Source organism: Penaeus monodon, chromosome 17 (genome assembly GCF_015228065.2).
Source record: "Penaeus monodon isolate SGIC_2016 chromosome 17, NSTDA_Pmon_1, whole genome shotgun sequence".
Classification (NCBI taxonomy): Eukaryota; Metazoa; Arthropoda; class Malacostraca; order Decapoda; family Penaeidae; genus Penaeus; species Penaeus monodon.
Genome location: NC_051402.1, coordinates 4,556,677 through 4,568,538, shown reverse-complemented (window position 1 = coordinate 4,568,538; position 11,862 = coordinate 4,556,677). Strand labels below are relative to the sequence as shown.

General features: G+C 48.5%; 1 protein-coding gene across 1 annotated transcript; it reads right to left on the bottom strand.

Moving 5' to 3' along the window:
• Window positions 1-1,458: 1,458 nt before the first annotated feature.
• On the bottom strand, window positions 1,459-11,601 carry LOC119583486 (putative protein TPRXL). Its single transcript, XM_037931996.1, has 2 exons — window positions 10,060-11,601; window positions 1,459-1,637 (listed from the first exon to the last, which is right to left on the bottom strand). The coding sequence occupies exons 1-2, from the start codon at window positions 10,844-10,846 to the stop codon at window positions 1,573-1,575; spliced, it is 852 nt and encodes a 283-aa protein (XP_037787924.1). The 5' UTR covers window positions 10,847-11,601; the 3' UTR covers window positions 1,459-1,572.
• Between the last annotated feature and the right edge of the window lie 261 nt (window positions 11,602-11,862).

Genomic DNA, 11,862 nt, shown 5'->3' with positions numbered 1-11,862 from the left:
AGAGAGAGAGAGAGAGAGAGAGAGAGAGGATAGAGGATAGAGGATAGAGGATAGAGGATAGAGGATAGAGGATAGAGGATAGAGGAGAGAGGAGAGAGAGAGGAGAAGTGAGAAACAGAGAGAAACAGGGAGAGAAACAGGAGAGAAATAGACAAGAAGAGAAAGAGAAAGAGAAAGAGAGAGAGAGAAGAGAAAGAGAGAGAGAGAGAAAGCTTCCTGAATGAAGTGAATGTCATTAAAAACGACGACCGGGTATAAATGGGGGAGAAAGAGAGAGGACAAATTTGAATACGAATTTAGGGAAAGGAAGGTAGAAGGGGGAAGGAATTCGCGAGGAAAATGAGAGCTACCGTAAAATAAAATAAAAATAAAAACATTAGAAAAAACAGATGGAAGGGAAGGGGCGCCATTACAGACCGACGGACCGAGAGCGAAGGGGAGACCGAGGGCTATATCTGATACAGTAATGGATCTGCTGCGAGGGAAAATTGCCTGGTAATTAATCAAATTCCCACGTTCATCGGCAACAATGCAAGGTCCAACGTGCGTGCAGGTTTTAGATGCTGTTGTCACCCAACATGGCGCATGCTTGGGTTTTTTTCACTCGTTCATTCCATTTGTTTATATCATTTTTTTTTTTATTATTTGCTATCTTACTATCTCCTTTTCATTAATTTTTGTGGGTTTTTGCTATACCAATATTCCTTCTTTATTTATTGTTTCATTCCTTCTTCTTTCTTCCTCCTCCCTCCCTCCCCTCCTTTCGTACCTGCCTTCTTCTTTCTTCCTCCTCCCTCCCTCCCCTCCTTTCGTACCTGCCTTCTTCTTTCTTCCTCCTCCCTCCCTCCCCTCCTTTCGTACCTTCCTTCCTGCCTTTCTTTCCTTCTCGTCCTCCTCTCCTCATCCTGCCGTAGCGTCTTCCTATCCTCCAGCAACAGCGCCCCATCCGCGCTCCACAAAAGATCTTTTAAATCCGACGTCGCCTCCGGGGATTCCTCAAGGAACGGCAACCCGAGCAGGACCTCAAAGGCTGGCTGGCTGCTAACGAGCGACCTTCGTGAGCGGACCTTGAGGACCTTCCGCCGCCCTTGGTGGACCTTGAGCTCCCAGCCACAAGAATCCTGACGAAATCCCACTTGAGGCATGCCTGGCCCTCTTGCGTCACCGGCCGGAGCGATGTCATTTACCTGGGGATGCGGTTAGGCAAAACCAACTATTTTTTTCTACTTTCTCTTTTCTTCTTCCTCTCTTTTTACTTCTCTACCTTCTCAGCGTTTCCCCTGAATCACTCTATGTCTGTTTCCCGCAATCTGTTTCACTTCCATTGGCATTTTCTCCTCCCTCTCCTCCCCCTCACCCTTCCATCTCTCCTTCACCTCTGTTCCCTATTACCCGACCAACTTTTCCTTCCCTCTTCCCTCTTCCCATTACCTATTCACCTACTCCCTCCCCACTCTCCCTCCCCTCATCCTCCCTTCATTTCCGATTCGCCTGGCCAGTGAACATCAACTCTCTGCATTAATTAATGCATTTATTACGCATGCAAACTTATTCATCCCTGCCTATATCAAGTTATTTACACTCACATGCATCACATCGCAACTGCCGGTGATAACAGCATTCATCATTGGCCTCACCTGGAAATAAAACAAAAACATTTCAATAACAATATAAATATTAGAACGCCACACAAATAAGTACTCCAGCAGACTATATGCATTTTACAAATCTCCCTTTAATCTACTCTGCAGGAAAACAAATAAAAACAAGGACGAGAAAAATCAATGAATGCCACGCAACAAGCACACACACCTTTAATAATGGCGAACACTGTACATAAACATACACACGCCATAAACACAGCACATCTTAAAATTATAATACAGTGGGTGCAGTGCATACAGGATAATCTCGCTTATACTGACCATCAGAGTACAAGCCGCACCCACGCACCCACCGCGCACCCATATCTAGGAGCATAAAAGTAAAAATGATATCATCTCTGGGTACACTACATGCCCTGCAACCCACTCGACTTTATGCGTTGCTGTTCGAGAAATCAATTTCGACTGATTAAGCGATAGTGATGGCCATGTGAATAAAGGCATTGAGAAGATATCAGTCAGCGGCAACAAATTGACATACAGACAAACGTAAACACAATCTTACAGAAAAAACACACTTGCGTACTACTAACTCATTCAAAACAGTCTGATGAACCACACACACTGGTTATGTAATTAGTTTGATTTCGCAGCCTGGAACAGAATAATTGATTTAATCAAGCCGCAGACAAAAGCATTTTCATTTTCATGTTAGTAATCAGAGATGGCCTTCAAAGGAAACAAGAGAAAATTGAGTAACTGAGAAATTGAGTTCACGAGTGACTGATTGAGCGGCATGGCGAGTGAATGAGTGCACAAAAGTTCAACTTCACAGACGCAGTGGAGATGGAGGACAATATGACGTCATCGACACCTCTCCATCACTCCTCCTCTCTTCCCTTCTCTCTCTCTCTCTCTCTCTCTCTCACTCACTCACTCACTCACTCACTCACTCTCTCTCTCTCTCTCTCTCTCTCTCTCTCTCGCTCATTCTCTCTCTCTCGCTCATTCTCTCTCTCTCGCTCATTCTCTCTCTCTCTCTCTCTCTCTCTCTCTCTCTCTCTCGCTCATTCTCTCTCTCTCTCTCTCTCTCGCTCATTCTCTCTCTCTCTCTCTCTCTCTCGCTCATTCCTCTCTCCTTTCTCTCGTCATCCCTCTCTCCTCTCTCCTCTTCCTCTCTCTCCTCTCTCTCTTCCTCTCTCTCTCCTCTCTCTCTCCCTCCTCTCTCCCTCTCTCTCCTCCCTTCCCTCTCCCTCTCCTCTCCCCCTCCCCCTCCTCTCTCCCTCCCTCCTCCCTCATCTCTCCCCCTCCCTCCCCTCCCATCCCTCCCCTCCCTCCTCTCTCCCTCCCCCTCCCCCTCCCTCTCTCCCTCCCTCCCTCTCCCCTCCCTCCCTCTCTCCCTCCCTCTCCAACGTACCGAACCCCAATCATCGCCCTCTCCTTCTCTTCCTTCTCCTCCTCCTCTTCCCTCCATACGAGCGGGGCGAAGCGGGCTGGCGCTACCTCAGTCCAAACACTGTTCCTCCCCCTTGTGAAAACACCATCGGATGAAAACAAGCTAGAGTGAGGAGACGAAAGGGAGAAAGAAAATGACAAAGTAATAGGAGTTAAAGCAGGAGGATGGGGGCAAGAAGCAAGCACGCACGCACGCACGCAGTACGTAAGCATACATATATACATACATACATACGCAAGTACATACATACATACATACATACACACACTCACACACACACACACACACACACACACACACACACACACACACACACACACACACACACACACACACACTCAAAAGCAATCATGATGGTAGACCCCATTCCCCTCCCACCTTCACTTATGTTGTTATGGGAACACAAAGCGCACTGCCACCCTCCCTACTCTCACCCTCTCCCCCCAACCCCCACCCGTCTGCCCAGAACCCGAGGGGCTGTTGCTATGTTTATTGCGTTTATTGCGGGTTGTCACTCAGCAGGATCTCGCAATGAGATTGAATAAAAAACCGCAATTATCTTCCCGTGCCGTTGCCAACAAGATGTAAAAAAAAATACCTTGTTCCAAAAATGAAAAATGAAAACCGTTCTCGTTAAATGAAGAAAAAAATATATATCGACATTATTGCAAACCGCAGCATAACTGGGCCTGCAATCACAACCAGGGACGACGAGCCACGTTGAGAAGAAAGGCGTTACCTACTGCGGTTAATTAAAATCAGCAAAAATTCTTTCGGAACAGACGCACAATCTGCCAATGATCAGAAAAAGCACACGAAAATAAACAAATTAATAAAAAACAGATTCAAACTGTGGTTTTCATTCCATCTGCGCTTACTCCAAATGCAATTGCAAATAGCAACCGCAAAGCCTACGTCATTTCGCCTCAAGAAAGTACACGGAGTAGGGCGAAAAGGCAAACATCCTGTGGCTGCTTATTACGGCAATTATCTTCGCCGCGAGAAAAGTCCAAGGGAGATTGAACACGAGGCTTTCCCACGCTTTATTCAGACGCCGTCGACGCTTCGCCACCAAATTAATAATCTACACAAAGCCACGCAGACGCCAGAAACCTCAACCTCATGTAGGCAGCCGCCCTAGGAGTCGAGAGCCACGCAAGCGCCCGACGGTTTTCCTACACGGGGATGTGTACTCCACACCTTCGCATTCACGACCAACCACTGTCGCCGTGTGAACACAACCAATCCATGACAGACACAATTGCACAGATAGTATGTATATACTATCGCAGTCAGCGCAGTGGAAAATAGGCGTCTTTCCTCAATGTCTTCACGAAAGAAAGCCTTGCAGGGACAAGAAGAGAAACCCTATTTCTCTTGCTCGAGTAAAATCATACAGGTGCGAGTAAGACTCAAAATATGGCCACTACGCAGGAACTTGTTGCTGCGCTGGGAGAGGCGGGGAGGCCACGGAGGCAGCGCTGGCACCATCCATGCTCTCCCTTGGCTCGTTCCTCGTCGCGGCCCTTCCTGCACTTTTCCTCTAACTGTTTCGCTGCTTTGTCTTTCACTTTTGTCTTATTCTCTCTCTCTCTCTCTCCGTTCCCTCTCTTCTTTTTTCATCGCCAAGGTAATCGCCACATAGCCTACCTTCTTTCATCCCTTCCTTCACCACAACACACCCTTGAGAGTCACCCTTGACCCCCCAACCCCCACCCCTCCTCCCGCCACCACCAGATGCCCCTCCCTGCCCGCGTGGCCGCCGTGAACCCCGCTGCAGATCGCTGGAATAATACATAACGGAACTGCTTCACCCCCCCCCTCCCCGCCACCACCCCTGTTGCAGGGCTCTCCCTCTCTGTTCTCGCTCTCTCTAACCCTATTTCTTTTTATCCTTCTATTTCCTGCGTTCGTTACCAATTCCGTCCCTTTTAAGTTGACAGTCTCTATGTCGGTCTTTTTCTCCTCGAAAAGATAACAGATTCTGAAACAAGAGGGAAACAAAGACGATGACAGGGCGAAAGAAAAAAAGACAAAGAAAGAAAGAAAGAAAGAAAAAAGAAAGAAAGAAAGAAAGAAAGAAAAAAGAAAAAGAAAGAAAGAGAGAGCAGAACGAAAGGGTAACAGACGGACGAGGGAGGAAGGGGAGATCCTAGTGGCATCGGCCGGCCAACTAATAATTAAAGGGAAACCGAGTCAGTGGCGATGCCAGTGCCTCTGTACCTCGCGTCCTCTTCAGAAGGTCAAAGGTCAAGGAAGGCGTCCCAAGTATCAGTGTTTTCCGTCTCGGTCGGCGCGTCTCTTCCGGTCAGGCCGGTTACGCGTCCGGTCCTTCGCGCGAGGGAAAAAAAGGCGGGAAATGGGAAATACACATATAAGTTCTCAAAAGGCAAACGCAAAAAGGTGTCCATTGATAAACATTATTCTGTTACGGGACAAAAGAAGTTAGGTTGAGAGTTACTACAGGCTCGCACGCCCGAACACATACATGCGGATGTGTAAATGTATGTGAATGTATACATATATGCGTCCATGCATGTATACATACATAAATATATAAATACAATTATGTATCCATGCATGTATACATACATACATATATATATACACACATACATACATACACACACACAAGGGGGGGGGATAGGGTGTGTGGTCAAGGGATTTGGAAGATACAGGAAAGAGTTTTAACGTTCTAACGAAGGAAGGAAGAATACGAGGAAAATGGTAATTAAGAGTAGCAGCAGGAGGAGGGGGAGGGAGAGATGAAGGGGGAGATGGAGAGGAGGGAGAAGGGGAAATGGAGGAGGAGAAGAAGGAGGAGGAGGAGAAGTCAAGGAGAAGAAGGAAAAGGAGTAAGAGTAGGAGGAGGAGGGGGGGGAGGAGGAGGAGGAGGAGGGAGGAGGAGGAGGAGGAGGAGGAGGAGGAGGAGGAGGAGGAGGAGGAGGAAGAGGAGGTGGAGGAGAAGAAAGTGGAGGAGCAAGAGAAGAAAGAGGAGAAAGAGAAGAATGAGGAGGGAAAGAAGAAGAAAGAGGAGTAGAAGAAGAAGAAGAGATGGAGGAGGAGGAGGAGGAGAGAAAAGACGAATGAGAAGAATACGAAGGAGAAGGAGAAGACGGGGGAGGAGAATGAGGAGCTGAAGAATGGGGAGGAAGGATAGGGGAAGGGAGAGAGGAAGGAGGAAGGAGGGGAAAAGATGGGGAAGGCTATGGAGGACAAGAAGAAGGAGCGGAAGAAATGGAAGAAGAAGGAGGAGGGGACGAAATAGAAGAAAGAGAAGGAAGAGGAGGAAGAAAAAAAATAAGAAAGGAATGGGGGCCATGCAAGGGAACACTGCAAGATGCAATATAACAAGATTTCAACAGGAAACACCACGGACTTTCTTTGCTTCTCCCCTCCTCGCCTTCGCCAACATCAAAGGTATACAGCGCAAGGGGAGCGAGTGAGGGGAGAGAAAGAGGGGGGATGGAGGGCAAGGGCAGCGGAAAGGAAGGATTGATGAGGAGTGAGTTAATCAGAGTTCTCTCTCTCTCTCTCTCTCTCTCTCTCTCTCTCTCTCTCTCTCTCTCTCTCTCTCTCTCTCACTCTCTCTCACTCTCTCTCACTCACGCACTCACTCACGCACTCACTCACGCACTCACTCACTCACTCACTCACTCACTCACTCACTCACTCACACACTACTTTTCGCACACAGAAATATGTACATAAACAGGCCGACCCCATATATAAATCGTCAAATGGATAAATAGATGGATAGAGGGATGAATAGACAGACAGACCGATGGATAGATAAACAGACAGATCGATGGACAGATATATAGATAGACAGTATATAGATAGACCTAACCATCTCTTGCCCCAAAGCCGCTCCGACCGACCTTGTAGCAGTAACACGGTTCAAGGTCAACTGCGCGGGCCAAAGGGGGGAAGGGACACTCTGGAATGTCTGACCCCCCCCCCCCCAAACACCCGCTCCTGCTACCACTATATCATATTATAAACCGGTGGTGAATTTCGGGCTCTCCTTCTGCCTTCTTTTCTTTCATTTTCGCCTCTTGCCTCCCTTCTCCCTTCTACCATTTTTCCCTTCCTATTTTCTCTTCCGTCTATTCTATTCATTTCCCTTACACGTGGTTCACCTTAACCAAGGAGAGAGAGAGAGAGAGAGAGAGAGAGAGAGAGAGAGAGAGAGAGAGAGAGAGAGAGAGAGAGAGAGAGAGAGAGAGAGAGAGAGAGAGAGAGATGAGAACAAACGTGACCAAGTCGCTTAATACGGTGATGACTTGTTCAAGAATGATGATGACGAATGAGAATAAGGACACACACAAAAAAAGATCCAAAGAAGGGGGAAAAGATTCCTCGTGCATGAAACCGAAGAAAGGGAAAGCAAGAGACAAGAACTATGGCGAAACAGAGGCAGGAGAGAAGGAAGACGAGGAAGAAAAATAATCAGAAGAAATGGCAGGAGGAATGCGAGGGGAATGAGGACACACAGCTGGGGTACACAATGTGGTATATTATCTTTAATCTGGGATGCTGTGTTCGCTGAGGCCGGGCACAGCAGAAGCACACATACATAGAGAGTCCACAAACACAATCAGATAACTTGCATCAGTGTATTATCATCACCGTGAAGAAAATATCGACAGCCCGAAAGTCACTGCACAGGCACAACACACCGAGACACCTAAGCACCGATACACACACACACACATGCACCGATACACACACACACACATACACACATACACACACACACACACACACACACAAACACACACACACACAACCAGTTGTTACTACGAATTACACATACCTATGTCATTAAAAAATACATCCTTTATATACATAAAAATACATACATAAAAACATCCACATCCTCAGACCTCGACGACCCTAAGAACAACCCAACAGGACCGAGTGTCGCTCTCCGCGCAGTACAAATGCAATAAAGTATCTTGCAGCAACACAGGGTCCATTAAAACGAGGCAACACAATCGACGCAGCTTAAAACACAATTTATCAATCGAAGTGCCATCTGCATGATCGAGCGCTGGCGGCCATGTCCTGCTATCATCAACGATCGCGACCAGGCCGAATTCCTGGGCCACTTTCTCATCGCTGTTATTATTTTATTTTTGCCGAGTATGGACCCTCTTATCGTCTGTTTATGTTATCAGTATAAAAGTTCGTACTTGTTATCTCCCTTCCATTTTTTTTATTAACTTGCCGGCCACTTATCTAATACATTATTACTTTGACCTAGCCCGTGGTATACCTGCTTATTACGTTTTTTTTCCTTGACGCCATTACATCTACCCCTTTAATCTTCTTTTTTCTTAGCCGTTTCCGAAAGAAGGATTACGATCAGATAACAGGAAAATAACAAAAACAAGCGCACCAATCACAATAATAATGCATCGATATCTAGATGCAAGCAACACATGAAAGGTATACAGATATAAACATTTGAAAAGCGAACACAAAGGGGTTATTGAACGTGTAATAACTATTTCGACTCTTTCAACAGCGGCGTTACATAACTTTCCAATGCAGCTTCTAGATATAAACTACAATTCTTTTTTAAACATGTGATCCACAGGAATATTAATACGGGCTACTACCGCAACACTGCTCCAACAATTAACAAATCCCCCTCATGTTGCATAAAAAATAATTGGAATAGAAAAAAAAATGAGAAGCAGTAGCGCTATGCAGTCACCACTATTACCAGCCTGACAATTCAATTTCTGACCAAGTAAAACTCAGCGCTAAGGAATCCGAACATGTAACATGCAACTCAGCTGTTCATATATACAGGAAGGGCACGGTCCTGGGAAACGCAGAAGGGAACCCGTTGGACGCTGCAGAGTAACGAGCGAAACACAAAGTCATCAAAACCGACAATATGGCCGCCAACAACAACAAAGAGACACTCCTAAACCAAACACGGAATCACGTATACATTCACACACATTTTCACATATATACGCACACACACGCAATCGTACCTCCACCATTCACATACAACATCCACACGCACGCAAAACGAGTGACCTTGAGACTCGCACAGGCTGGTCAACGGAATAATGCGACAACACCCACAACGCCGATTACATTAACCACAGCACACACAGAAAGGGCGGTGCCGTTATGTTATGCAACTCATTCGATATTACACGATAACTGAGTCGCAAAAAACAGTAACGAATACTTAAAATAGAATAGTTCTGGAACAATAGGCGAAACATTACAGAAAACGAATGAGCAGTGATCAATGTCCACATGATTCCCACGAAGTTTTAGTTCAAAGATTGGACGGAGCTAAACGATAAAGGCTAGCGTAAAGCGTACCATCGGGATGCCAACCAAGCCATCAGGACCGCGAGAACGGATGAGAATACCCGCGCACCTTCCTGGACCGTTTCCAGAGAACGTGGAGCGCGACACGGGCGGGTCAGAGGCTACGAGGCCCCGCCGCACCTTCGTGTGAAAACTTTTACGGTTAAATAATGTTGTCGGATGATTTAGATTTGCATATTGTTCTCATGTACTGCTTCGACGACGAATATAATCCTATAGCAGATTTAGCAACCTCAGTCCACTCTCAAAAACACACAAACAAAAACACACCTGGATCCCAACGGACTACCTGGTCAAGTTGCCGAGCATTCTAAAATATTAACCGGAGCACAAGCTCCTAGCTGGTCTTCACTTCATAACTGCAGAAGAGAACCCCTCCCGCCCTTCTCTGACATCATCCGAGTAACGCTAGCAATGCCACTGCCACACATAATTAACCAAATTCCATAAAGCCGGACTTGTTACCTTGTGTCTCTTACTATTTTATCCATTTCCCTCGCTCGCATGCATTTGGTCTGGGACATTCTCCCTCCTACCTGCAATCAGGTTACGATTTTGCTATATATTTCTAACCCAATCACCCGACTTGTCGCTAAATTCGGCCAGCACATAGGTGACAGGCGCGGACCATACCTTTGTTGCTTTTGGTGGCGTTGATGATGTCGGAGAGGGAGAGCGACGTGGACTTGGTCACGATAGAGTTGGTGCCCGACGTGGGCGTGTTGGCACCCGGGGTCGCCGAGGTCTCCGAAGGAGTCTCTACCTCAGACTTGAGCTTCCCCTTCTGCGGCCCGCCTCCGAGGAGGTCGCTCAAGCTCAGCGTGGAGGCTATGAGCTGCCGCTTCTCCTCGAAATTGAGCTGGTCGAGGGAGTGTGACCTGACCGTGGGAGGCGGCTTGGAGGTCCTGGAGGGGGACGTGTCTATATACACGCTGTTCATCTTGAGGGACATGGCGGCGATGGAGGGCGACGTGGAGGTGGTCACTGGGGAGGCGATGCTGGAGGTGGGCGTGGTGGGGGACGTTAGGGTGGCGCTGGTGGAGAAGGAGGAGGAGGAGGTGGAGGTGTATGAGGAGTAGTTGTTGGCGGAGGAGGAGGAAGGGGAAGAGGTGCTGGTGTAGCTGGTGCAGGTGGCCAGCGCCTCGGCCATCCAATTGGCGTAGGACTCTCCTGGCGGCGAGCAGGAGGGCGGGGAAGTATAGGAGATGGCGGAGGAGGAAGTGGAAGGTGTGGAGGAGGTGGAAGAGGAGGGGGCTAGTGGCCAAGCACCTCCGTCGTCATGGTGTTTAGGGGAGATGTGCAGGTGGTGGTGATGGTGGTGTGGGGGAAGGTGCTGGTGCTGATGGAGGAGGTGATGGTGTGAGCACTGACCTCCACCGACCTGCTGGGGACCCACCACACGCTGCTGGTCTCCCCACATCCAACACTTGCTGAGCTGCCTCCACTTTACGTGACCATTGTGGCGACCTCCATATTGCAACACGGCTCACCACTCATCCAGCGCCGCCGTCCCACCTCGGATCTGGCGCCACGCCACACTCGGATCACAACAACAATAATAACAACACCGACACTACGCAACACTCACTGACAACTTTTCCGGTATCGCTCACCGTCTTCACTCGATGACCTCAGGCCAATGCACGGGCCAGGTCTCGGATTTTTTAAGCTCGGATTATATTGCTTTCTTTTCCAGAGGGTCTCGCTCTCACACGAGACGGCGCACAGGTAAACAGGCTCGCATGGATAGGCCTACGAGAACACTAGAGAGCGGGAGAGGCCCCTTCGGCGTGGTCTGAGAACGCCTTCTTAGACCAGCGAGGAAGCCACGGAGGCCAGGAGGCAAGAGGACCTGTCAGGCAGACGTCCAGCCTAAGACGCACCATACAAGCTAACAACTAGAGGCTGTAACCGCGCCACCAACCACGCTGCTGCTCCTTCATGCCTCGCACACGACCTGCCCGCCTCTCCTGCACGACAAGACAGGCGCTCCACAGGGACCTCCGTCACTCTGCCACGGGAAGGCAGAATGCTGCTGGTCGTGGAGATGAAGTCCTTAGTAATTCCCAGGGCGCGAGAACTCCATACACACAAAGATAGGAGGGAAGGATAGAGAGAGGGAGAGAGAGAGGCGCGGCAACACACTCTCCCGTCACACGCACAACACACACTGACTCACTCCGCGCTCCGTACCCCCCATCCCTCCTGTCTACCCCCCACCGCCCCACCCACCACCAGGGTCCTCAACCCACCGACCAACGTTACCAACTACAACGTTTTTATATTGTCTCACTCACACAAACCAACCTCCCCCACTCTTCCTGCAGGACCCTGGCAGCTGTCGGACATCACCTTGACTCGCGCCCTAGTCTGACGAAGTCCTACGACGTGCAAGCGGGGAGAATGGGGAGAGGAGGAGGAGGAGGAGGAGGAGGA